Source organism: Enhydra lutris, unplaced genomic scaffold (assembly GCF_002288905.1).
Source record: "Enhydra lutris kenyoni isolate GAN:26980312 unplaced genomic scaffold, ASM228890v2 scaffoldscaffold13, whole genome shotgun sequence".
Classification (NCBI taxonomy): Eukaryota; Metazoa; Chordata; class Mammalia; order Carnivora; family Mustelidae; genus Enhydra; species Enhydra lutris.
The window spans coordinates 22,538,698-22,566,079 of NW_019154097.1; the positions used below are offsets into that span (position 1 = coordinate 22,538,698).

At 51.0% G+C, this 27,382-nt stretch overlaps 1 protein-coding gene across 1 annotated transcript in view; it reads left to right on the forward strand.

Moving 5' to 3' along the window:
• LOC111146361 (pappalysin 1) overlaps positions 1 to 27,382 on the forward strand; it is a 236,448-nt gene that overhangs the window by 163,570 nt on the left and 45,496 nt on the right. The window contains 5 exon segments of the mRNA XM_022501889.1: positions 4,607 to 4,720; positions 5,630 to 5,765; positions 8,072 to 8,285; positions 16,562 to 16,730; positions 18,903 to 19,086. Of these exon segments, the coding sequence (XP_022357597.1) occupies positions 4,607 to 4,720; positions 5,630 to 5,765; positions 8,072 to 8,285; positions 16,562 to 16,730; positions 18,903 to 19,086 (817 nt within the window).

Consider the following 27,382-nt stretch of genomic DNA (forward strand, 5'->3'; position numbering starts at 1 on the left):
TCTAGAGTCCATTGAATTGCCTATAAAGGGAAGTGAGTTCTCTGGCTCTGAAGTAATCCAGAAGATACTGGGTAATCCTTCCTCCAGCCCTGAGAATACCTACGGGAGGATGCTCGCCAGCCCAGCCACATCTGCTCTTTGCCTAGCATCATTATGTGACTTTCTCTCCCCCCACCTGAACTGGATCACTTCTTTTATTAATGTACACATTCGTTCAATGAATATCAGGATTTTACTCATTCAAAATATTACTGTATCATGCTTTACTGTGACAAAAGAAGTTGCTGAAAGATCTACCCTTTTTTTTTTTTTTTTTTTTTAGATTTCATTTATTTTGGAGAGAGAGAGAGAACAGGAGTGGGGGAGAGGGAGAGGAAGAGAGAATCCCAAGCAGACTCCCTGCTGAGCAGGGACCCTGATGTGGGTCTTGATCTCAGGACCCTGAGATGACAACCTGACCCAAAATCGAGAGTCAGACTTAACTCGCTGAGCCACCTGGGTGCCCTGAGACCTACCTGTGTCTGGGTGTACAATAAGCTGGTGTTGACTATAGCTACAGTGGACTTCAGGTACTTCATCTTCTGGCTTACTGGAAACTTGACGTCTGCTGATAGCAGCTACCTTTCCCGCCCTCCCCCAGCCCTTGGCAACTGCTATTCCACTCACTGATTCTGCGAATTTGACTACTTTAGATTCCCCATGGAAGTGGAATAATACAATATTTGTCCTTTTGTGGCTGCCTTATTTCACTTGGCTTGATGTTCCTCAGGGTTCATCCTTACCGTCACATGTGACAGGGTTTTCGTTTTGAAGGCTGAGTGATATCCCACTGTGTCAATAGATCCCGTTTTGCTCACCCCCTGGCCTCTTGAAGGACCATGAGTTTGTTTCCACATCGCGGCTGTTGTCAGTAAAGCTGCACTGGGCCTGCGCGTGCGCAACGCAGGTGCTAGCTGGGGAACCCCGTCTTCATCTGTCTAGGGGAACCTGAAGCCTAGAGGCTGCCCGTGTTTTTAGAGCCCCCAGGTGTGTTGTACAAGGTGGAATGAGGCAAAGGGACAGATGACAGAATGGCAGGGAAGGTAAACGGTTGCTGCGTTCAGCAAGGGTTTGTTGGTATCGTCAGAAGGACTTGTGCCTAATGGATAATCGCGGGGGAGAGAAGAATGACTCAGGTGGGGTCTGAGAGGTGCTGATTGGGAAGAGGGGTAGGTTGGGAGAGACACAGAGCTCACTGGAGCCAACAACACTGGAAAGACGGGAGGAATGCAGATGATGCGTGAGACGGAGCTTGCTTCCTGGGGCTGCTGGGGGAGCTTGAGGCCCCACGGAGTGTGGGATGTGAGTCTCCTGCTTGTTCCCCACCAATGTTCAGGGAAATCTAAATTGCTCTGTAATCCTTCATGCGATCACACTTGCTTTTCTTGGAAGGTGCAAAGAAGTGAGTGGATGAAAACAGAGCGTGCCCGTCGAATCAGTCACCTTGGGGTCACACTTGTATCCCCAGTGACCAACCTTGCGGCCAAGGGCAAAGCTCTTTCTCTCAGGGATGCGGACTCCGGCGTACCACACCACATACCCCCAGTCAGTGGATGCTGAATGAGCAGAATCCGCAAGGTCTATAAAAGCAAGAGGCTTGTGAGTGTTTCCTTCAGCTCTCCCCTGCAACCCGCCCTCCCCACCCCCAGGCTCCCCCCAGGAACATAGATGGTTTTAAGATCAACTGGGGCTTTGGGCAAAGGTTCAGCTGGTTTTGTTTGTTCCTCTCTGATCTGCTCTGACTGTCCCTGGTCAGGATCGCAGCCAGCTTGGAACAAACACAATCTAAATAGGAAAACAGGAGAATAAAATAACAGCAGTGTGTACCTCTAAAACCTTGTCTAGTGCTGATAGAGCCGACGAGATAAGAGAAAATTGTATTTAAGCAATAAGAGGGCTTTGTTCATGTCTTAGACTTCTCTGACCGTGAATGTTTTAGATGCAGAGATAAGCCCTTGCCCTCCCCCTCTCCTCCCCAGCCCCCAGCACTCCAGAGATGCACTCCACCCCACTCTGCTGGGGACAGGCAGCTCAGAATACAGGGGAAGGACCAGAACGATACAGGTCTAGTTGCTGGCCTGGATTTCAAATGCCATAGAGAGTTTATGCAAAGTCTCGCACTGTTGTCAAATGTAACACGATCCACTGGCAGATCTGCCTGAGCTCCGTCCCAGTTGTTTTGTAGAAAAATAAATAAACTGGAAGACATCTTCCAGCCTAATAAAGTGGCTGCTTTGCCCATAGTCTTCTTGGTATTAGGCTTCTAGAGATTTGAATAGCAGAAGCCTTCACCTGCTTCTGGCCAATGAGATGATTGAATCTTGGCCCCTTCTTGTGCTTAAAGAGGTTACCTGTGATATTCAGGAAACTCATACCGTGTGCCCAGAACCCACTGGTTTCTCAGGGAAGGGGTGAGGAATTTTGGCAATAAACAGGTTTCAGTACTTTTCAGTGTTCTTCATGCAGTAAAGCTCTTTTCTTAAAGGAAACATTACATGGCAGCTGGGTATTTAAGGTGAGTGGAGATGCTACAGGTAAAGCAGTAGAGAGAGAAGGAAGCAGATCTCACAGCCTGACCCACAATGGACACCTCCAAGGAACCCTGTGAATCCCTCAAAACCTATGACCTAATCTGACATTCAGATGTCAGAGGTAAACCAGGCTCTCCTTCAATGAGGCCGGCATGCCACCGCAGAACTTTCAGGGTGACTGATCTCACCCTGAAGATTTGGTGATTCTCCAATGCTGACTAAGCAAATCATCTTCCTCTGGGGTTTCGAGAATTAATTGATGAAGATATTAACAGTAAGGGACACAGGTGAAGCATACGTACAGGACTCCATGTTACCTTTGCAACTTTCCTGTAAATATAAAATCACCCCAGTACAAAAAAAAAAAAAAGCTCATTAAAAAAAAAAAAAGCACTGAGATTGCAGTTGTAGATTACAACATAGGCATTACGTATTTTGTCTTGAGTTTGACTAATGAAATTGATATATGACTTTTCCACTCTGTGTTTCATCTGCACTCCTCTGTAGGAATTTCTGGGCGATATATGGTCTTGCTTTGTGTGATTTTTATAAATGACATCATATTGTACCTGTCCATTTATACCTGGTTCCTTTCTCTGTCTTGTTTTTACTTGGTGTTATGTTTTTACAATCTCTCCATCGAGGTCTTGAACTCGGGAGTAGGGCTTCTGTTTTCAGTGGCCGGGTCCCATACTGGACCTGACATTAAATATTTCTAGTGTCATCCCTATATATGAATCTAATTCAGGCCTCATAAGAGTCTTTTGCTGTATAGAAAATCTGTCACGTGAATATTTCTTACCTGATGCATCCCTTCCCCAACAGATGAACATGTAAGCTATTCCCAATTTTTTGCTACTACAAATATGGCTGGAATAGGTAGCCTTGATTCTTGTATATATATTTTTTTTCCTTTTTTCCCCTCTTTTTAAATTTGTTTTACATGTACATGTGTTTATTAGGATTGATATTAGATTATCTTTTGGGTTTTTGTCTTTTTTTTTTTTTTTAATAGCTTTCAAGAGCCTTAGAGTTAGCTAGGTCAGCCTTTCTCCGATGAGTGTAGGGAGACCTGCCCGGGTATAGGATATAGGGAGACCCAGATCCACAGGGGAGGGTTGCGAGAGGGGCCACATTCAACGTCAGAAGAAAAACACGAATGCCAGATGGCCTTCTGCGGAAGGTCTGACCAATCTCAAGAACAAGCCAGTTGCTTCTGGCCTCTTCCATTGTAGAACTTTTCTGTTTTCTGCTGTACAATTTACAGTAGTACGTGCTAGTGTGGTGCCTCCATGGCTATCTATGCTCAGTGTTCCGAGCTCTCGGCATCTCTCTTGTCCCACAGTGCTCCGCAAAACGCTGTCTCCCAACAATAGGACTCGAATAAGTGAATGAACTGAGGGACGAAATAACATTTGGATACACAGTAGGCACGCATAGACTCAGTGCGTGTGCATGTGCACACACACACACACGCACGCACACACATTCTGTCTCTGGAGGATATGGCCATCCTGAGTCTTTTCTCTGTCCTTAATACAGCTCTGAGCACAATGTACAGATCTGTGCTAAAATGGTCTGCTTGCAGTTCAACACTCTGTGAGATCCCACCCCCTTATCCTGCCTTTTCTGCCACCTTTCCCAAGCTCTAAGAGTACCAGGCAGCTTAGCACATTCTAGACTTTTCCGTTCCCCTGAGCCTTTGCTCCTAATCCCTGCACCTACACTGCCCTTCCCCTGTGTCCGCTCTGTTCTTCAGGATCCAGCTCAGAGGTCACCTCCTCCAGCATCTGTCCCCATGAGCATTTCTCTGTTACCTCTGCCGCCAAAACATGTTGTCTGTTCTTCCCTTCACGGTGTTGAGGGCTCCTTGTGCTACAGCCGAATGTGGGCTCCTGGGGCAGACTCCTGTCTGTGCACCCCTGTGTTCTCCTGTGGTGCTCAGAACAAAATAGGTAGGTAGGGAAGGTGCATCTGATTGAATTTAGTTTAGCTGTGGAGCTCCTTTAAAACTTTTTTTCTTTCTCTCTCCCCAGGTGTGTCGAACCAAGGTGATAGATCTCAGTGAAGGCATTTCCCAGCATGCCTGGTACCCTTGTACCTTCAGCTACCCATACTCCCAGATGGCTCAGACCACTTTCTGGCTCCGGGTAAGCCAAAGCTTCAGGATCTCCAGGAGTGGGCCCCAGGAAGCACCAGCTCCTGTGACCCTTTCGCAAGATGGTTTGTCTCCCCACTGAGGGTGTTAATTGTAAGGACAGAGAACAAAACACTTAGCAGTAGGAGGCTCCCTGAAATAGAATCCCTTTGATGCACATGGAATGCCCCTCATCCTTCTTGTTTTGGCAAAGACTTTGGATATCTTTTGTCTGCCTGGAACCTTCTGTTCATCATTCAAGGCCTTTTAAGATTGTCTTCTCCTCCTTGAAGTCTTAACTGATCCCCACAGAGAAGTGACTGTTCTCTCCCTTCTAGTCCTGTACATGTCCGGTCGTCTGTCGGATGATGCTTGTCACGTGGTATTGTATCTCTGTCATTGGGTCCATCTTCCTGACTAAGGATTAGGTATTGTACTGACTTTTGATCTACATATCACTGACCCACTTTGAACTCCACGGTCTGCAGAAAGGCAAGGGCCACGTCTTCCTTAGCTTTGTCTCCTTGATGCCTTGCACAGAGGCTAGGACAGAGAAGGGACAAATAATGATAATAATGCCTTTTTATGTGGTCTTAGGGTATGCCAGACCCTTTGTTCCCGTGACCTTACTGGAGACTCATGGCCGCCCTGTGATCCAGTTCTTTTACTTAATATATCACTTCGGAGTGAGGGAACTTAGGCCCAGAGAGGCAGAGCTGCCTCTCCCCACCACACAGCTCAGCAGGTGCAGAGCCATGTTGGAGCAGTTTCTGACTTCAGAGCCTGTGTTCCTCACGGCCTCCTTGTTCCCATCACGGACCCGTGCCGAGCGGCCCAGGCCCTGCAATGAAAGATGCTTCTTGCAACCCCCTCCCTGTGGCCGGAGTGCATGAGTGACCCTCCTGTGTCTTCTGCATTTCAGGCATACTTTTCTCAGCCAATGGTTGCCGCAGCTGTCATCGTCCACCTGGTGACGGATGGCACCTATTATGGGGACCAGAAACAGGAGACCATCAGCGTACAGCTGTTTGATACCAAAGATCAGAGCCACGATCTCGGTGAGCACGCTATCATGCAGGTGGCTCTTAGGACCGTATCTGCCTAGGGTGGTTCAAGGAGCCACCAAGAGCTAGTTCTTCCTTCGTCTTTCCTCTTTCTTGCTTCTCTGTTTGAAGTTCTGCTTGCCTTCAAATCAGGAGGATTTTGTGTATCCCGAGAAGCCTGGATGTGGCAGATAGGGGGGTTGGGGGCCACAGTCCCCGTCCTCCCTTCAAGAGCTCCTTTCTACCAGGCATCCTTAATCTCGGGCAACCCTCTGATCCTCAAAAGGCCCCGGGAAGGACACTGAGCAAAGGCCCTTTCTGCAGATATCAGCATCTGAGGCCCCAAGAGAGGCACTGAAAGATCCCGGGTCACATGGCCAGGTCTCTGGAATCCTAGCCATGCCCCCCCCACCCCCCCCGCACAGGGAGGTGTCCCGTAGCGCCCCATTGCGGCAGCCGTGCCGTTCCTGCCGGCACCACCTGAGGAACTCCCCCACAGGAGGAGGAGTAAGGAAAGACCAGGAATGGGAAGACAGGTGAAGAGCCAGGTCCTGCATGCTGAGAGGCTGTCTCTGCACAGGGCTGGGGTAAGGGACAAGGCCAGAGTCGTCAGGCAGTCACTTGCACACCCCTCCATGCACCCATGTGTGCATGGGGCAGAGGAAAGAGCCCCAGCTCCAGAGCCGATGGCCTGGGCTTCCGTCCTGTCCCTGCCACTCCCTCAGCTCGAGAAGGTACACACTTTTCTTGACCTCAGAGTCCCTCATGTGGCATCTTACTCTCCTCAAGGACACAATGGGGACAGTGGTGCCACTTCATCGTCAGAGCGAGAAGGATTCCTCAGGGCCGACAGTGCCCGGCGTGAGCGCCCACACTGGGAAAGCCCTGTTGTCCCTCCCACATTTCCACTCTAACTCTGGATAGCCATTGCCAGTGTCTGGAATCCCAGGCCAGCCCTGGAGGCCGGCCTCCATAGCTATGGCTGCGCCATTCCATAGAGAGCTCGGTTCAAAGACCCGTATGAAGCCAGCAGGCAAGGGGTCATCTCAGGGTCAAGCAGAAGCCCAGGGAGCAGGGAGAGGATTTTGTTTTGTTTTTATGTTTACTTATTTAGTTAGTTTTAGAGGCAAGGGAAGTGATGGGGTTGGGGTGGAGGGTGGGGTCATATGAATAAGGAAGAGAAAGAAAACCCCTCTGGACTTATCTGGATTCCAGAGAAAATTCCCTAAGTGAGAAGCAAATATTTTCCTAGCTGTCGTGCCATTGCAGCGGGCTCTGAGGCGTGGGGAAAGGTCCGGTTCCACAGAAGCTGCTGGGATCCCATGACCCAGTGTCTGAGGCTTCCACGTGTCCCCGTCCCCCCCTGCAGTGTCCCCTGACCTCTGTCCTCCAATCCTGGCACCCCTTGGGGAGTCTTTGCTGTTCTGAGGGACCAGAGAAGGGCGCCTTCTGGATGGGGAGTTGGACGTCCCCAACAGCGCAGGCCTGCTGGGATGCACACAGATTCGGCCCTGAGTTTAGATGCAGGAAGTGAGTTTTGGGAGCTTGCCGGACTCACATCGTTAGGTAGGCTCAGCCGTGATGTGAACTGAGGTCCATCAGACCCCAGAGCCAGTGTCTGTTTCTCCGACTGTATCCCACCCCAGCATTCCCTTCTGTCCTCTGGGCATGCCTTTCCTCTCTGCTTCCTCCCTTCCTCCTCGAAGCCTGGGGACCTATTCCCCATTCTAGAAAGAACTGAGGGCTTTGGGATGGGGCAAGCCCGGGCTCAGCATGACCTGTACATGGCTGGCTGTTGGGGGCACCTCTGGGAAGCCAATTCCTGCCCTTGGTTTCCAGGGTTACCTCTGCAGCCCTGCTACTGAGCTCTGGACCTTGCAGGACTGCTCTTGGGTTCCTGGACTAAAAATGAGGGCAGCCTGCTGCTGTGGCTGGTGTGCACCATCTCTGCGGCTGACTGGGAAGGCAGCCTGAAAACTAGCAGCTCGGACCATCCAGCACAAACGCAGCGTGGGAGGGTGGTGCGGCCCGCCATGCTTCTGTGAGGGGTGGCCCCTGGGGGAGGGAGAGAGGCTGTGGGCGCTAGGTGAAGGGAAAGCTTAGGGGGCAGGGAAGCAAAGGGATTGGAAAGATTTGGAACCAAGAGAAAAAGGCAGACAAAGAAACTTTCAATCAAACTCAAAATCCCCACTGGCCACCCAATGGTGCTTTTGTGCAGTGACATGAAAGGGTCTGGGGGCTTCGGGAAGGGCCCGTTGGGGAGGGCGTGACTGGCCTTGAGTAATGAGCCTGGCCCCTCGGCCCTCTGTCTCTCCTGACAGGCCTCCATGTCCTGAGCTGCAGGAACAATCCCCTGATTATCCCTGTGGTACATGACCTCAGCCGGCCCTTCTACCATAGCCGGGCGGTTCGTGTGAGCTTCAGTTCACCCCTGGTCGCCATCTCGGGGGTGGCCCTCCGCTCCTTCGACAACTTTGACCCCGTCACCCTGAGCAGCTGCCAGAGAGGGGAGACCTACAGCTCTGCTGAGCAGAGGTAAGGGACCCTGTGTCGGAATGCCCTGGGCCGTTTGCTAGCCAGAAGCAGATGGAGGAATTCCGGAACCGCATAGACATGCGTGTGGCTGTGAAAAGTCTGTGTGTTTCTCCCTGCTCCATCCTCTGGCCTCTGGCCGGCTCTACCTTTGGGCCTGGGAGGCCCACACGTGTCCCTGGATTCCAGGGGTGAGGGAGGGAAGCAGGAATGTGCGCTGGTGGAAACATTCCCTCACCTGGCTCGCAGTCCCAGTGCAGACAATGGCTCACTCGCGTGGTAGACATCGCTTCCCCTCTCTGGGTCTCAGCATCCACATTTGGACAAAGAGAAGAGAGGTGGATTAGCTGTCCTGCAGCTCGGAAATACTGGAATATTTATTTAGGGGATGGAGGGAGCCTGTATTTTCTGTGTCTCCGTTCACCGTATTCCAGTGTTGAGGAAATCTCCCCGTCTTCCCCAAACCCAGCTCCTAAGATCCCCTCTGCGGTCTCGGGGTCTCTGGTCGTGGGGCAGCATTACCCCCACCCATGCCTCTGATCTGGTGTCTGCTAATGCCCCTCGTCTGAGCTGAGAGAGCGTGCTATTTCCTAGAAAGAGTAAGAGTTTGGGTGATCCTCTTAGGTGGGTCTGAACATGTCCCTTCTTGCGTGTGTGTCCGTGACAACTTTTCTGAGTCTTGCTTTCCCGTTTTTGGATAAACGGACGATAGTCTCTACCCCACCGGTGGGTAATGGGGGTTCAATGGTGCACCACAGAGCAAGGCCCTCTCGCGGACCGTGAGGCACTGTGCCAAGCTGCTCTATTAATATGGGATATTTATGGCCACTTTCTGATCTGACAGGGGTGCTTCTCTGCCGAGAATGCCCCATGAAGCACTTAAAGCTGGAAGAAGCTCTGGAGATCATCTAGGACATCCAGAGTGTCCACACTCCCGCATTGCCCTTTAGAATTCCAGGGCCCCCAAGGGAGAAAGAAGGGCTGGTCCCTGCTCCCACAGCAACTCTCACGTTTATTTAATGAGATCCAGAAGGAGAAAAAGAGACTGAGGCATGGGGGGTGGGGGCCGTGGTCTCTGTGGGTTCCCCCAGAGTGAGGCCCTCTGAAAGGCAATCGCCCCCTGCCCTGTATACCTGGGAGCAAGGAGAGGAGAGGATTGGGGGGCAGGGCGGGGGTTGGGGGGAGAACAACCCTGGCTTTCCCACGCCCCTGCCACCACAGGGGACACAAAAGGTGGTTGCAAAACCCGCATTGTTTTGCACCCACTGTCTCTAGCTTCTGTTGTGCAAAGTCTGTTGCAATCGTGCAGAGGCAAAAGAGCTCCTTAAATATCACTCACTGTTATATTTCACACTAAAAGGGCTTTTTCATCTCTGGCTCTCCAGACTATAAAAATAAGTCAATTCTCAGAACCCAGGGAAACAGTGTTGATGGGCAGTGTAAATCCACTAGACCTTTTCTGCAGCCCTTTCTTTCCCGTCCTTAACCAGCCACCGGGACCACGGGCAAGCTGACGGAGGCCAGCACTGGCTTCTTTGAATTCTTAATTAACGGTTCCTGTGCCCGAAGTAAACAGTTAGAAGTGTCTCAGCTCAGAAACAAATCAACTGTTTAGCAGCTGTTGGGTTCGCTGACTGGAGGCAGAAGAGCACCGGGAAGGGACCAAGGGTCTCACTGGTTATATGACTATGAGCCTGTCAGTCCGCCTCTCTGGGCCTCAGTTTCCGCATCCATGGAATGATGGCGGAGGATGGGATGTTCCAGTTCTGACATTCTGTGCTTCCCACGAGCTGGGAGGGAGAAGAAGGAGGGGGAGGTCAGCGACAGGCACTTCATTACCTTATACCATTATTTTATTTCATTATCACACCTGTCCCGTGAGGTGTGGACGAGAGACAGTGAGTCAAGGCCATCCGGGCAGTAGGAGGCAAAATCTTGCTTTGTCTGACCCTGAAAGCCACGAGGTACTCATCAGAGTCAAGCACATCCAGGAGAGAAGGGGACTCGTCACGGCTGCTCATGTGTGAGCATTTAGCAAGGGGAGCAGCTGGAGGTGAGGGGCCCGTGGCCCTGAGGGCCTCCGTGGCTCGGCCCTGAGCGTGGACCTGGCTGAGATGGGCTGAGCCCCCAGTGCCACCGCTGCGGGGCCAGGGGGATGCTCCAGAGGACAGGGGCTGGGGAAGGAGGCAGCTGCCCCTGTAGAGCTGGAGAAGCTCTCACCCAAACAGTTGGGACCACACAAATGTACAAGTGCATTAAAACAAACAAACCAGGAGGCAAGAAAAGAAAAATAAGCAACAACTGTAAAAAGCCATGGGATGTTTTTCTTCATTCTCAAAACACCAAGGTAAATAGCATCACTTTTTACAGCCCGCGTTTCAGCTGGCTCTGGTAGAAACAGCCCACTTGACTCTCAGCTGGTTCCCGGGCCTGAGAGGGGCCCGCCTCGCCTCCCCAGCCTCCAGCCCTCCAGCCCTCACGTCCCCACGGATCCTCTTTCTTGCCGCCTCTGGCCCTTCCCCGCTGTCTCCACCCACTCTGCCTCCTCTCCCACCCTTTTCCCCTTCCCGTGTTCATTCTCTTCGGAGAGCAGCGTGATGCCTAGCGGGCTGCCTTGAGAGGAGCATCCCTAGAGCAAAATCAATCCGGGCCGTGGGTTCTGACCTAGATTCAAGGGTCTCCAATCCCCGGGTAGCACTTGCACTGAATCCAGAGGCCCACGAAAACAGGATCGGGTTTCAAGGGAGAGGTCCAGTCCTGGAATTCTAGCCAAATCCCAGCACCACACCTACGGGGAAGAGGAAACGGTGGGAGGCTTAGCCATGGTGGTGGGAAGATAAGAGGCTAACTCAGTGAGGAAAGCAGCACTCACGGATTGAGGCTCCAGTGTGTCTGACACACACACACACACACACACACACACACACACACACACTATCCTATGGTTCTAAACAGAGATTAACCAGTTTATTATAAAATCCAGTGGGCCATGTGCTTACACAATCAGTAAACTCCCATCCTCTCTCCCTTCTCTTCCCTCCCTCCCTTTCTCTATCCCTCTGTTCTCCCTTCATTCCCTCCCTCCTTCCTTCCTACCTTCCTTCCTTCCTCCAACCCCCTTTATTGTTTGCATTCTTTCTCCCTCTACCACAAACTCGTCCCACTTCCCATGCCTGCCCACCCAGAGAACAGTTCGGCCAGGGAGCTAACTGTGAGAAAGGCAGCTCCAGGAGGAAATACATTCTTTAGTCCTTCCAGCCCGCATGGACTTGGATTGGGTGGGGTGGGGGTGAGGATAGGTACCTACAGGAGCCCACCAAGGAATATCCAACCCATCAGATAACCATATAGGAAAATCACGTGTGAGATTCGGAGCCCAGGAAGAAGCTTCTCGTGGCCAGAGACCACAGGCTTCCCTAAGTTATCCAGCCCGCGAGAGGATCAGCCCTTCTCAGAACACCTGTTGGGAGTTGCTGGTCTGGGGGATACGCCTCATAGATGGAATTGAGGTGCCTGAGCCTGTGTCTCTTCAACGGAACCGGTTGCTCCTGATTCTTCTCTAAGATGTTGTTCAACTTCTGCTCCCATCAGAGGTCCCCTGGAGTTCCTCTGCTTCCACATCCTTGTCAATAATCAGGATTGTCAAAATTTATTCTCGCTCTCCCCAAGAGCTCAGAGATTATATGTCTCTGTTGTTTTGTCTTCATAAAACTGTGGTCGCTGAAAGCTGGGAGGCCTCTAACGGGTTCTCTGGTTCTGCATTCTCATCTGAGGTCCAAGCAAGGGACGTGAGCTCCCCCGAGCCACCCAGCCGCTCAGCAGCAGAAGCGACATTGGAATTCACTTCTCAGGCCTCCTGGGGCAAAGCACATTCCTCTTCATCAGAAGTTTCAAGACCGCTGTCGAATAGGCCAGAAAGGACCACAAATAACTTGTGTCTGGCCCTCTCTCCTTTAATAAGTTGCCAACATTTAGCTACCAGGAGTGTTCGTAGTAAAGACATGGGTAGGTCTGGAGACACGAGAGGGTCAATGCTGTGGGCCACCTGGGCCAGGAGTGACCTGCTGCTGCTCTGCTGGCCCCCCTCCCTCCCTTGGGCACCCCAAGAGCTGCTCGCTGCCATCCCGACCCTGCAGACCTTGACTTTGCCTCATCACCATTGGGCCAGCGCCTCCCTGGCTCCTAGGATTCCAGGGTGCGAGACCCTTTCAGGATCCCCTCCAGCAGCCGCTGCATTCCTGGGCGGAGAACCAGGAGTCCTATCTTGATCATTCTTTCTCTGTCTCACTTCCCAGGGACCCTGCGGCCCTCCTGCCAGGAGCATCTTCCCTCCCTTCCTGGCATGGACATGCTGTCTTATCCGCTGTCTCCATCTGAGCAGCCCAAAGTGACTTATAATCCACCTTCTGTTACTTACTGTCCCCCACCCCGCCCCATAAAGTAGTTGCAGCAAAGCAGCAGAATATGGGAGCTAAGCTGAGACTCAAGGGACACAGCCAGGAGTGGGACCCTCACCAGCCCTTTACCACTGGTCTTCTGTATTCTGCCTGAGCAATACCTACCCATTCTGGAGACCAGTGCCCTGGGCTATGGGAACAGCAGTGGGGGGATTGGCTATTCAATCACTTAAGGATATGCCTTTATGTGGAACTTGAGTCTATAAGGAAGTAAATATATTTATTTATATATAGGTACACATATAAATATATTTGTGTGTATATGTATGTGTGTGTATATACGTACATATATACACATACGTACACATATACGGAAAAAAGACAATTTCTAAATATCTGATTATCATTGTGGGGGGGGAGGGTGTCCCCATCTTTGCCCAAGTGTGAGAATTTCATTGATAAAAGCACCTATGTCCCCTCCCCCATCCCTCAGATCAACCAGCTTCCTCCCTCTGAGAAGTGTCTTCTTTTTTTCCCTTTTGTTATTTTTTATTGCTCATCACTGGTATTAAATCCTTCCTTTTTTTTTTTTTTTTTAACGAAGCCAGAGGCTTTTCTTTTGTTCCTTGTTTTTGTGTTTCAGCAATGACAGGGCTGTGTCAGGGAGGTATTAGGGAGGAGCACGTGGGGTAATGTTTATCATTGTTGGGACAGTGTGTTCACACCACCCTTCCAACTTCATGGGAAAGCAAAGAGAAGAGCAGGGGCTTGGAGGACAGACAGGCAGACCTTACTGGTTTCTGTCCACACAAGAGTGCCTTTGGACAGGCAGCTAAGCTCACTGAGTCTCACATTCCTCTTCTCGAAAATGGGAGTAATTGTACTGCCTCAAGGAATTATGGTGAGGATGCAAGCCAGGTGATGCGGATAAAACACAGGACAGCTGATAGCTGGTACACATGACCTTCCTTCCCCCTTTCCTCCCTATTTTCAAGCCTGTAAGCCGGCACACACAGATGTGCTGGAAAAACAGAGATGCCCCGGTCCCCACAGTGTGTTCTGGAAGACACTAGCCCAGAAATCTCCTATTGGAAAAGCTTATCAGAGTTTGGAAAATCATAGCCCCTTTTAGAAATCCACTATGGGTATCAGAATATTGAAGGTTCTAAGAAGTCCTGCAATTGTGTGTATGGGGGTGGGAGCTGATTTTTTAATCCAGTACTACCAATTCTTTTGACTGTGAAAACTTTTGGTCAGATAATTCATGTGACCAGGAGATACTTTCCTTCTACAGCCCAGAGAGTCAGAGTAGAGAAACCACCTTCTCTTGTAGCATCATGGTTTCCAAAGTATTTCTCACCCATGGGCCCTTTGATTGAATATGCTGAGTTCCATCCTGTCCAGGACCTTCGTGCGTGCTCTTTACCCTGCTGGGGATTCCCTCTGCTCCAGACCTTTGCATGGCGTATCCCTTCATTTCATACAGGTCTTAGTTCAGATGTCCCTTCCTTGTGGAGGCTTCCTTCCGTGACCCATGTGCAGTTGGTATCTTTCCCCCAACCTCCAACAGTCATCCTCCATGATTTCACCTTTAGTGCCCTCTCTGTGCACACGACTATCTGAAACAGGCTTCTTTATGGCTTTTCTGGGGCGCATGTCCTTTCTCCTCAAATTCGCAGGTGGCAGGCATCTTCTATATAGCCCCGTTGTCTAGAACAGTATAGCAAGGTCCCTCTTCAAGGTCTGTTGAATTGGTGAATGAGTGGCTGACATGCTACCCTGTTGACACTCCTGAGAGATGAATTGGCTTATTGCTTCCATTTTGCAGATGGGAAGACTGAGTCTCAGCATATGATGTGACTTTCCAAGGTCAAACAACCCATAAATGGCATTGCTGGGGTAGGGCTCAGGTTTGCCCAGTTGCTAAGCCCTGTGCCGTTTTCATTTCAACAAATCCATTTTTGTTTCCAGTCTATTCTTTTTCTTAGGAAGAACATTAACATGCAGAGAAATGGGTGGGGGGACAGGCACGTGCTGCTTTTCTCTTCATGGCCCCCACAGCCCAGGGCAGCCCGGAGCCCCCCAGTCATCATCTCAGGAGTGTAGAACAAGCATGGCCACACTGGAAGGCATAGGTCAGAAGACTGGCTTGGGAGCTGGTAACTTGTGGAGTAAATCTGTTTAAATTGGAACCATGTGGCTCTTGCCCCCAGGCCTTACACACCGTGAACAGATGCATTGTGTGGTGTCAGAGCCCTTGCTCTGAGTCCACAGAAACGCTCCTGGAGGCTTCTCCAGGGCACCGGGCGCAGCTAGGGCCAGGCTGTCAGGGGCAGGAAGGAGGACAGAGAATCCCAACATCTCTGCAGGTGTCACTTTATCCCTCTCCGCCTCCGAAAGGGGGCCTGTGGAGAGGCAAAGCCCACGTCGGGTGTGGGACCAAGACCTAAATCAGATGCTCCCCTCTTCTGAGTTGTTTTTTGTTTTTGTTTTTGTTTTTGTTTTTTTAAGCCATTTGTGATGTTTGGAGGCTTTTAGCTCCATACCACTCCAGCAGGCTCTCAGCAGGCTCCTGAGCCAAGGAGAGAGCTTGGAGATGAGTAACCACCTTCCTGTAAAGCCCCCAGCAGGGTCTCCTGAAATGGGCACCACGAAAATAAATGGGGACTTTCTTCTGAAGCTGGTTTGCCCAGCAATGGCTCGCTGTCCCCAAGCTCTGTGTGCACACTGTGTGGCGGGCGTTGGGGTAGACAGAGTCAGAGAGGCAAAGGTTAGCGAAAACTGCCCCCAGCACACTCTCACTCTTCCCAGTCAATGTCTCAATCTCTTCAAAGTGCTTTAAGTGCAAAGCCCCACACTGCCACCATTTAGGAAACCCCGACTGGAGGCCAAGCTGCTTTATGGCAATCAGAGGACAGGGAGATGAAACAGATATTATCTCTCTACCCTCAGGGAAGTTCTAGTCCAGGTGTGGGGCAAGGTTAACAACAAGGACTTTGGAGTCGCACATCTGGGTGGGAGCTTAAACAGGTAACTTGATCTCCCTGGTCCCCGATTTTTCCAACTATAAAATGAGTAACACTTAGCTCATAGGGGTGTTGTAAGGACTGAGTGAGCTCATGTACATAAGCGATCAGTGAACAGTCGCTAATGTTACTGAGTGTCTATGAACAGGAACAGGAGGGGAAAGATCATCCAGCTCAGGGATTTTAGATTTCCATTTCCTTAAGGATTAGCACACATTCTGGCACATGGTGGCACCCAGGTCCTGTGCTTTCAGTGCATGAAGTGTGAGGCCATTTAGAGAAAGGAGGGCAGGAGGCCTGCCAGGGAGCCCCCCCTACCCCGGGACATGGGGAAGGTTCCTGTAGACATTTACATGGAGCTGGGACTGAAGAGTGGGTAGCATTCAAATTGGCAAGAAGGTTAGAACGGCAGCTACAGCAAGAAGGAAGACGTGATCTCTGTACGACCTTACTAACAGTCCATACATCGCTCTACAGTTTATAAGAGCTCTACCTTCAGCACGTCCCTTGAGTCTCACGACCCTATGGTTTGGCCCAATTTGAGCATTCTCTGAAGCTCAGAGAGGGGAGTACCTTGCCCAACGTCACCCAGCTTCTAGGTACTAGAGCACAGACTTGTTTACACTATGAGCGACCACCTGTTGGGTGTTTCTGTGGGCCGGGAATGGTGCTCTGTGCTCGTCCTACCCTCGCTCTGTCTTAATGCTCACCGCACCCCTCCGAAGTGAGTACTGTCACCAAATACAAAGAGGCTGGCGTTCAGCTTGGTGCCAGACACATCAGCTTTGACCTTCCCGCCGGCGTGCGGTGGGCATGAAAGCCCCCACTTACCCTCTTGCTGCTTTCCCCCAACCAGCTGTGTGCACTTCGCATGTGAGGCTGCCGACTGCCCGGAGCTGGCCGTGGAGAACGCGTCTCTCAACTGCTCCAGCAGTGACCGCTACCACGGCGCCCGCTGCACCGTGCGCTGCCGGACAGGCTACGTGCTCCAGATACAGCGGGACGACGAGCTCATTAAGAGCCAGGTGTGTGCAGGTGCTGGGCTCAGAGCCCCTCTCCAGCACCCAGGGTTGGGGGGTGGCTGGCCTGGAGTGGAGCTTCTCGCAGAGTGCCGCCACCCAGCAAAGACACAATAAATACGTGTTGACAGAATGCATCCACCCATGAACCTGGAATTTCTAAGACCACAGTTCCCGTGTGAAGCAGTGTCCCACACAGCATGTGTCAGTCTTTGTTGGGGGTTGCAAATGTGGAAAGGCCCATGCAGAGCCCTCGGGAAGGAAACCCTCACAGGCTGAGCTCCGCTGCAGTGGAAGGACGTGTTCTGAGGGGAGCCCTCTGTCAATGAGGTACTCACTCATTCACTGTCGTTATCAAACAGATTGCAAAGCATCTGTTCGCCAGGAACCAGATGCCGTGGTAGGTGCTAGAGCAAAAAACAAATGTCACTGAGATAAACCCGCATCCTCCTCCCAAGGAGGACCGTTGCCGGGAATGGCCAGGGAGAGAGTCATGACGGCGCCGTGTGATGAACGCCGCTTGAGGCAGGTGCCGGGTGTGGTTGAAGCCCGGGGGGACTCACCCTGGAAGTGACTCGGAAACGGAGAACCAGATGGATGGATGGGCACAGGGGTGTGCCCTGAGGAGGGGCAAGAAACGGGTGCTGGGGGCACAGGCAGAAATGGTATGGGAAGGCCTGTGGCTGAGAAAGAGCATGCCCCAGACAGATCTTTTCCCCTCCCCTGAACTCACCCAAGCAGTGAGGCTGGAGGGGCAGGCAGGGTCTTCCTGTCAAGGCCCGGTTCGCTTGCCCAGGAGGTTTGAGGTTGATCTTTAGGGCCACGGGGAGCTTTTGAAGACAGTGACGTGGTCGGATCGTGGTAGGTCAAGGTCCTTCTGGCTGTCCACTTGGGTATGGCATGGCGTCCGGCGGTGAGACCAGCCACGGGAAGAGCCGTCGCAAGTCACAGGAGTTGCTCATGGACAAGGGCGGTGTCCGGCACGAGGGGCATGGTGGAGTGTGCTGTAGCCAGACGCTGCTGTGGGGTCTCAGAGTGGGCATTGGGGCAATGAATCCCGAAGATCTGAGGGTTCCAGAGCTTTGCCACTAGATGCAGCCTTTCCTGGGGCCCTGCCAGCAGGCTTCCCCTTCCTGCTGCGGACACACAGGGACACTCCTGTGGTATGGAGCTTCTGGGCTGAAACAGAGTCCCTGTCGAGGCAGCCCCAGGGCCCCCAATTGCTTGTCTTAGACACCGACTTCCTTGTGTCGGACATGGCAGGTCTGAACTCCTGTGGAAACAATTAGGCTGTTTTGGCACAGAGGGACCTCTGCTGCCTTTGATCTGTGCTTAAGAGGGGAAAAATGTCCTTTGCTTTTAAAATCCCGGATCAACATTTGGCATCCCCAGTCCCTTGGGATCTGGCGGCTTCCTCCTTGAACAGCAGGCTGTGGGCTGCCCGTGGCGGTCCCTCCCTTGGCTCTGAAGCCCGGCCTCACCCTTCCACCCTGCACCCCTGCCATCCTCTCATTCCAGTCCCTGTCGACCCTCTTTGCTTTTCCCAGGCTTGTCCCATCCTCACGTCTACCTCTCTCAACGATCTCAGAGCAGGGAGTGGCTCTTAGAGCAGTCCGGGGTTCAGTGCCAATGCAAGAGCTTAAGGAAGGAAAGGGACTTTTTTGTGGTTTCTAGCACAGAGGACAAACATATCCCCTATCCCAGGGCACTGCCCACTTGATGCCAAACACTGAAGCGGCTCCCTGTTGCCTCCTGCAGAGCCAGGAAAAGGTATGATGATCAAGAGCCAGTGAACAAATGTTGTGTCATTTTTCATCGGCCAGTTCATGAAAGAAGTCATCAGGCCCCAGGAGTCTTGAGTCCCGAGATTCTCATCAGCACGATGGGAACGCTGATCTGGGAGGCTCTGCAGGGAGCGGTTCGGAGTGCGGCTGTTAGGTTCGGTTCCCACGTACCCTCTTTACAGCCGTGTCACTTGGAGCTAACCAGTGTCTCTGTGCCTCAGTGTCTGCATCTGAAGAATGGGAACCGAGACACCTAATTCATTAAAAGTCAGTTATGGTTCAGCATGGGTTTCCGGGAACCAGGAGGAGACCCCTGAGTTGTTGCGTGGGGTAGAAGAGGTGTCCCCCACATCTGGCGTGCCGTCTGCTTATTATCCCCACCTCTGCCTTCCAGGTGGGACCCAGTGTCACGGTGACCTGCAGCGAGGGCAAGTGGAACAAACAGGTGGCTTGCGAGCCCGTGGACTGCGGCGTCCCGGACCAGCATCACGTCCACGCCGCGTCCTTCTCCTGCCTTCAAGGCACCACCTTTGGCAGCAAATGCTCCTTCCAGTGCCGTCACCCTGCACAGCTGAAAGGTATGGAGGAGGGCCCTTCGGCTCGGTGGGCCCTGCTTCCTCTGTGGGACACCCGGAGGCTGCTCCCAGGCACTCCCCCAGGTCTCCGACACCCGGGGTTGGGCGGGCTTTTATCTGCCCTTCTGGTTTCCCTCCACCGATGGAGGGAACGCATGTGCACTGTTTTGCTGTGCAACCAGGGAGAAAGCAGTGTGTGGCTAATGCGGCAGTGAATTCTCCTCCAGGGTCCTTGCAGGTCTTACAGAAGAGAGAAGGGAAGGAATGAAGCGGGGGAGGGAGGGAGGAATAAAAAGATTAGAAGAAAGAAGATTTGGAACAGACACGACTGGCTCACTGCATAGGATTACGGCCCAGTAAGCCTAAGAGATGTGTCTCATTATTACTGCCCTGTTCCCAGGGAAGGACACGAAGCCTCAGAGAGGTTAAAGAACTTGTCCAAGGCCACACTCTCCACAGTGGGATCCACGTGGGGGCCCAGGTGTCACCAAAGCCACTGCTCCTCTTTAGGAGGAAAGAGGAAGTGGGCAGGAAGCCCTTGCTGGAGAGCTCCTGGGCAAGGCCCCAAGGTGTTGGAGTGAGTGAGGCAGAGTCAGACATACTGGAGAAGAGGCCGGCCTGGCTGACTGAGGACGTCAGGACCAGAAGGGTTCTCAGAGCTCGTGTCGAATAACTGATTATTTGGAAACATGGGGAAACCAAGGTCCGGTGAGAGAGGAAGGAAGGAACATGGAGAGAAACACAGAGCAAGTTAGTGGTATTTCCAGAAAGAATGCTCTTGGCTTCCAGTCCACACACCAGGGTTTGACATGACGTGACATGATCTCCAAGTTACGATGGTTCGACTTAACAAGTTTTTGGTGGTGTAGAAAGTGGTGTGTCTTCAGTAGAAACCCGACTCTGAATTCTGGGCTGCCGATATGTGGTCCAGCACAGCCTTGGGGTGCTGGGCGGTGGCCCCTCATAGCAGATACCTACACAGCCATTCTGTCTGCCACTTACAGTAGAGTAGTCCATAAATAACATGACATATTCCTCTCTTGATTATAACATATGCTTTGCGTGAGACAATTTTGCCCCACTTTGTAGGCATATGTAAGTGTTCTGAGCACGTTTAAGGTAAGCTGGGCTGAGCTAGGATGCTCAGTAGGTTAGGCATACAAATGCATTTTTGACTTGCAATATTTTCCACTTATGATGGGTTTATTGGGAGGTCACCCCCTTATACGTCGAGGAAGATCTGTATACCCTTTTCTCAGAGGTGCCCTCTCCTTTCCTTGTTTTATCAGAGGGACTGTCTTCCCTTTATCAGACACCCCAGATGATATCTCCCTCAAGCAGGGGTCCTTCATATGGGTCCAGACACCAAGCAAAGGTCCCACCGTCACTCTATTGTGTGGGAATAGTGGACTCCCATGGGGTGTGCGGGACAGAGAGGAGGTCTATGAATTCTCTTGAACTTAGATATAATATTATGTATTCAGGCATTTTGATGATTAGAGAGAGTCAGTCGTTTCCCCAGATTTTCAGGGGGAGACAGAACTCCCAATGATTACTGGACATGAGTTCCTGGAAGGCAGTGGCTACATCTAATCCATTTTCCCATTGCTGTCAGCAAGCCCAGAATCTGCACTTAATAAGACTCAATAAAGTGTTTTGACTGGATGGCTGGATAAATTGATAAAAGTCATACCACAGGAAATGTTTCTTTTGAGAGATGAATGAAAGACCAAGTTATCTCCTTAAACAACCCCAAAAGAAAAACAGGAAGCACTCATGGGATGCAACCTTTAGGTCCCCTCATTTTTAACCCAGTATGACTTGAATACAAAGCTATAGACATTTCAGGTGAGGTACTGTAAAGACACAGGCTGGGGAGAGGTGAAGAGACAGTGGAAACTGTTTTCCACCTTTCAGGCTTTCCGAGTCCTTCCGTTGGTCCAGATGTGGGGTGTGTTCATGACTCCAGACCAAGTAATCACACTTCTCTTCTTAAGCAGAGACCTCTGGGAAGGAGCAGTGTGTAAATTAGCATTGATTATCACAGACCCCATTGTCACTAAAGGTGATTCGTTAAAAAAATAATAATTATTTATTTTGGAGAGAGAGAGCACATGCATGTGCTCATAAGCTGGGAGAAGGGGCATAGGGAAAGAGAGAGAGAAAATCTCAAGCAGACTCAACATTGAGTGCAGAGCCAGACACAGGGCTTGAACTCACAACCCTGAGACCATGACCGGAGCTGAAATCAAGGGTTGGACACTTAACTGACTGAGCCACCCAAGTGCCCTGTTAATAATGATTCTTGATCAAAGTGATTCAGACCCTTCTGCTGTCGCTTCTCTGCTGACAACGGTGGAAGGGGGGTGACCCCGCTGTGGAGACGAGGCCCCAGGGGGATCATCATTTTGATAGCTGTTGATCCCAACTTTGTTCTTCCCTGGAGAATGCAGAGAAGCCTCATTCCAGGGGCCACGCTGACCCATTGGGACCCACTGGGACCCACTGGCACTTTTTTTTTTTTAATTTTATTATTTATCTGAGAGAGAATGAAAGCAAGAGAGATCACAGAGGCAGAGGGAGAAGCAGACTACCCACCGAGCAGGGAGGCTGATGTGGGGACCTGATCCCAGGCCCCCGGGATCATGACCTGAGCCGAAGGCAGTCGCTCAATCAACGGAGCCACCCAGGTGCCCCCCACTGGCATTTTGTGCACCTTGGTTGTCAGCATCATCCAGTGCTCGGCCCCAGCTCTGACGCTTCTCCTCAGGTCTGCAGGCAGTGAGGACTGGGTGAAGGCCCCGCCGGCGCTCTCTTGAGCTTGTTAACGCCCCCCTTCTCAACCCAGGGGTAGAGAGGTGAACAGTACAACTCTTTTCCTCCATTTATTGTTTGCTTTCCTTTCCTCCCTTCATTTCGCTTTTCCTAGCAGCATAATTGAAGCCAAAGAGCACTGTCTTAGAATCCGACAGACTGGGATTCCACTCCTGGTTCTGCCCCAGCTGTTGAGGTTCAAAGAGCTAGTTCACGGCTCTGAGCTTCAGTGCTCTCATCTGTAAAATGGGTGGAGAAGGGCCCACTTTGAAGGGTAAAGATTGAGGCCTGAAAGAGAAGGTATGTGTAAGATTCCAGAACCAGAGAAAGTGCTTAATGAATACTGACCTTCCCCAAGGGGCGCCCTCGTGAGCTGTGCTGCGGCCTCTCTCCCAGCACTCACCTCCGTCTCATGGAGCCCTTAGTCCTGGGGGCTGTGGAAACACATCCCCTCCTCGGCACTCTGCCCAGGACCCAGAGGCTAAGTGTTGGCAGCCAGGCAGCCAGCACCCAGGACAGGCAGTTACGTGTAGCCCCGGGAACTGGTAGAATGTGGGTAACCCCCCAAAATGACTCCCCCTTCTATTTCCGGTGAATTTTTCTTGAATATCCCTGCTTTCACTTAAATTCTGAGCCCTCTTCAAGATGTATGTAAAATATCCTGCAAACTCAAAGCCTCAGGGTCCCTTCTGCCAGGACCCTTTACCTAGGGAGCACTACCCGCATAGACAGAAGCTACAAAAACAGAGGGAAAATACGTTCTCAAGTTCAACAATAACAACAAAACTTCAAAATCATAAATGTTTAGTTAAAAGGCTAAATATACCACATTACTTACATCACTCATCAACCTCAACTCAACTGTGTTGGGTGCACTTGAGTGTGGAGTGGGGCTAAGCAAGCGTGCCTTGGAGCACTGGGCTGGCTCATTTGGAAGAGCAGGGTGCTCTCGGTCTTGAGATTGTGAGTTTGAGCCCTGTGGTGGGTGCAGAGATTACTCAAATAAATAAGTAAACTTAAAAAAAAATGTAAAGTAAGCACATCTTCCTCCTTCAAAGATCTTTTTTAAAGGCCCACTGTGTGCTTCTGGCTCTTGTTACCTTTTCTGTCTGCTTTGCCTCTCCAACCTCAGATTGAAAACTCAGCCTCTCCACTTGTTTCCAGAGGATGCCCAACATCAGTGGGCATTTCCTGGTTTCTCAGACTTTACCGAAGACAGGAATGTGAGTTGGGGGGACACAGAGAGTGGCCATATCCCACAGTGCCCTGTGGGGAACCTTTGTGCCTGCTCTCACCTCCTTTCCTCACCCAGCACTTCTCCCGGCAGAACCCTGTTATGACTTTCCTCGCTGCACGTTTTCTCTTCTGTTCTTTCTCAGAAGCAGATAGCCAGGCCCTGAAGGTCCCTGAGGCATCTTCCCCACAAAAACAGGGTCATCCCCTAACCCCAACAGAAATTCTCGTACAACTCCTAAGAGACTGCTGCTTTCTCCACCTGTCACTCTAGTCTTTGGGATGGTGAGGGTCCAGGATGGTCTAGGATGTCACTGGGTCCAGAACACTGCCAAGTGCTGATGAGAGACCACTTCTCAGATTATGCCAGGGGACCTGAGGGTCACAGTAGAGAGGGGACTTGTCCATTGTGAGGCTGCTTTTTGATGTAAGCAGTGCTGAGATGTCATCTCTTAAGTAATTCTTCCTGTCTCTCTCACTCCTGCTCCAATCTTGAGCGGTTGCTCAGGTTTCGAGAGTCGAATCTGTTCTTACCTGCTATCTCAGAAGCCCTTTAACCTTTCCTAAAGCTTGTCCCTGAACCCAGAACTCCATCAAAGTCTGGAACATCAGAGTTGGGAGGAGACCAGGGTCATCAAGATGAATCATTTAATTTCGCGCTGGGGAAACTGAGGCCTGAGAGAGGAAGACATTTACACAAGGATACATAGGAATTACCGTTAGCACTGGGGCAAGGGTGCTTACTCTAGAAATGGTACCCCGTAGCTAGGCATGCCATTCCTGCCAATCTGGTGAAATCATGTATTTGTGTCTCCCATGTGCATTCCCAAGCATCTTCTTCGTGACAGGTGTCCAGCGTTGCAGGCACCTTTCTCTCTCTGCTTGGGAAGGTTTCCGTCACTTATCCCTGTCTGTGACTGTATCTGACAACAGCCACTTTCCCTTGAGCCTAAAGTGGAATGACAAATTGGGCCCCTTGGTAAAGAAATTTAGAATTGATAGGCACCATTCTGGACAGTGGGGAGGGGGTAGAGGTTCTGAAATCTTATTGTATGACCAGTTCTTGATTTCGAGATACTCCACTCATCCAAATTCTCCTGATTCCATGAGACATTATCTGGCTGTGCTCATGGGAAAAAGTTCCATTGTGGTGCCAAGAGAGCACTTAGGAGTCAGGCAGACCTGGAGGGAGCCCCGACTCTAGATCAAGCGACTCATGTTCCCTCCTAGGGACTCAGTTTTCTCACCTACAAAATGGGGTTAATGACAAATTAGGTTATTAGGAGGGTCAAGATGGCCCTGCCTCCTGGGCTGAATTATAAACAGCTATTGGTAGCCTTCCTTTCAGACACTTAGGGGAGAACTGGACGATTAAATAATCAAAATATAACCCGATTCACCTCAGCTAGAGCTGGGAGAATCCAGTTCAGCTGAGAAAATGACATACTTTCCGGGACTGCCAAGCCCAGCTCGGATTTTCTCTTTGACTCTTTGGTGTCCCGGGAGCCTAGCAGTGTGCTTTCAGGACTAAAATCGGCAGAGGCTTTGCTTGCTTTTCCTGATGACTCCGACTCTTCTGCCTCCGCTTTCCCCTCTGAGAGCTGGGTAAAGGTCCAGTTGGCTATTGTTGGGAAAACAACCATCCTAAAATCCTCCATGGCCTCATTTCCTGCCTCACCTAGCCCAGGACCTTGTACACAAGGACCTCTTTACATGTCCTGTCTTTCTTCCTCTTCCTCTTCTGTAACTTCTGTTAAGGTCTATTTCCCCTCAAGAGCAATGAAACTGAATCTCCTCCCAGTTCTTGCAGTACTAGCCTTTGGCTGATGTAGCCTCCCGAGGGCTTGTGTGTCCACTTCTAGTCCCTCTGGCTGCATCTGTGTTTTCTCAAAACAATACAGTGGCCAATATTTGTTCACATCATAAGATGTTAGAGCTGCAAGAACTCAAAGACCACTTTGGCTTCACGCCAGAGAGATTAGGTGACTTGTTCAAGGTCACATGTAGATCCGTAATAGTTCATGCATTTTACAAATGGGTATTAAGGACGTATAGTGTGCTTGGCACAAGGCTAGGTGCTGGCACTAAAAGAATGAACTTAGTCCATTCCCTGGCCTTAGGATGCAGGCACCGTGTACAAGGTATTAACAGAACCAGACGTTAGGTCTCCTGGCGTTTCTCTCCTTCTAATCTGCCCTTGGTTAATTTCGATCTTAAAGGTACTCCAAAGAGATTTGGTCTTCTGGGTAATCTTTTGAATAAAATAATAAAAATAGCCACATCTCTTTGACAGCACATTTACAATTACGTTAATGCTCGTTAGAGACCGGAATTTCTTGAGGCACACTCGTAGACAGGCTGAGGACGATTTATTTTCCTGACTTTAAGAGATGAACAGATGAAGGTTCAGGGTCACATAACCTTTTGGAACCCCGTCTGGGACATCAGCACTGTTAGCCCCAACCAGAAACCCCGGGCTCAGAAATGTCTGCACCTGTTGCCCAGAGTCATGGTCCCCCAGGAAATGCAGGTAGGGAATGAGGTAGGGAAGCTGGGATGTGACAGAAGCATCCAGAGTCTCTTTGAGAGCCAGGTCCTGCTGTAGGCAAGCAGAGCTCAGTCCCTTTGAGGAGCTATGGGAGACAGGGTAGAATCTTCCTCAGAACTAATGCCACTCCTACAGCACTGAAGCCCCAGCACCAGGAGCTGTCCCTATGGGACCACAGCAAAAGGCCTCTGGCATAGGGTTGCAGGTATGGTGACCATCCTTTGGGGAAGAGAGGTCAGTGCCAAGGGGATGAGGGCAGGACATGGATAGCGTGTGTCATACCTGGCTTTCTTCAAAGCCACATGGTGAGTATAAAGTAGTGGCTGCAGCTGGGTCATGGAAATACTGATTCTGTGCAGCGAGGAGTCTGCATCTCTGGGATTTAGTTTGCCGGTGGGGTAAGGGCATGTCCATGGTCCTGAACCGCCAGACGCTCCTTTAGCGTGGTTCTTCTATGGACTGTGGCACACAGCCAGCTCCTACGTACCCTCTCCCAGAATTGACATTCTTGGCTTGCATTTCCTCTCTCGATGAACATTTCATGATTTTTCTGTTCTCTTGACACCGGAGGACCATGACTTGCACTCCACAATCTATAATTTGCGTAGCTGATGGGGTGTGCTTTCAAGAGTCCTAACACTTTTTCCACCGATATTTTATCCTTCTTGGGGAATTCAGAGAGGGTATGCGCCCTGTATGTTTCATAACTTCTTTCCCCCGCTCCCTCCCTTAGTTTCTCCCATAGCTTTGGCTATGCCTACACACCCCAAAACACTACCCCAATCACAAAAGCAATGCAAAAATCCATTTGAAGTCTCTGGTGTTCTAGAAGCCCCTCTGCTTCTATGGAGCCCAAGTGAATCATCCTCCATTTGACGTAGAAATCTCTGTAGTTTGCAGCATCACTGTTTATCAACACGGAAGCCTCTGTGGGGTTCACAGACACTAGGTTGGCTCGTGTTCACCAGATGGATCACACTGACACAGGTGGAGAAAGAAGACAATGAATGGGGTCAGGGAAGCAAGGAGCCTACAGGGAAGGGTGCAGCACTCCCTGCTTCATCTCTGTCCTGCTGTCTTTGTATCCAGAGACCCTACTGCCTTCTAGCACACCCAGTGGTGTATTTCTTTGTGCAGTTTCTTGGGTGCCTCCCTGGCATGCTAGACTCGAAGCTCCAAGTGGGCAAGGTCTGGGGGTGTTCTGTTTGTTTTGTTCACCGCCATGTCCCAACATACAAAAGAGCCGCTGGCACATAGCCGGCATGCCTAGATGCTTTTTGGATGATAGTTCATCATTTTACTAACTACGAGGACTTGGTCAGGTCACTTGTCTCTCTGAGTCTCTGCTCCCAAATATGCATCATCCAGCTATGAGCCCGCTGTGAGACTAACTCAGATGACATCCCCACAGCACTCAGGATGCAGCTCATGTCAGCTTTGCCCCTACCCCTGCACCCTTCCACCCCTCCCTCCTTCCTGTCCCACAGCCTCTCACGTGCATCCAGCCCCACTTGTCAACACCATTCAGTCATAACCGCGGAGAGGAGCGCTGGGTTGAGAAATGCAGGCTTCGGGTCCATCTCTGATTGTCTTGGGGCGGTGGGGGTTGGGGGTTTGGGGCAGGCTGCGCATCAATAATATATGACCTGGCAATGAAAAGCCCCATGCCTTGTGGTTTGCTTTCCTTTGCACTGTCCCCCATCA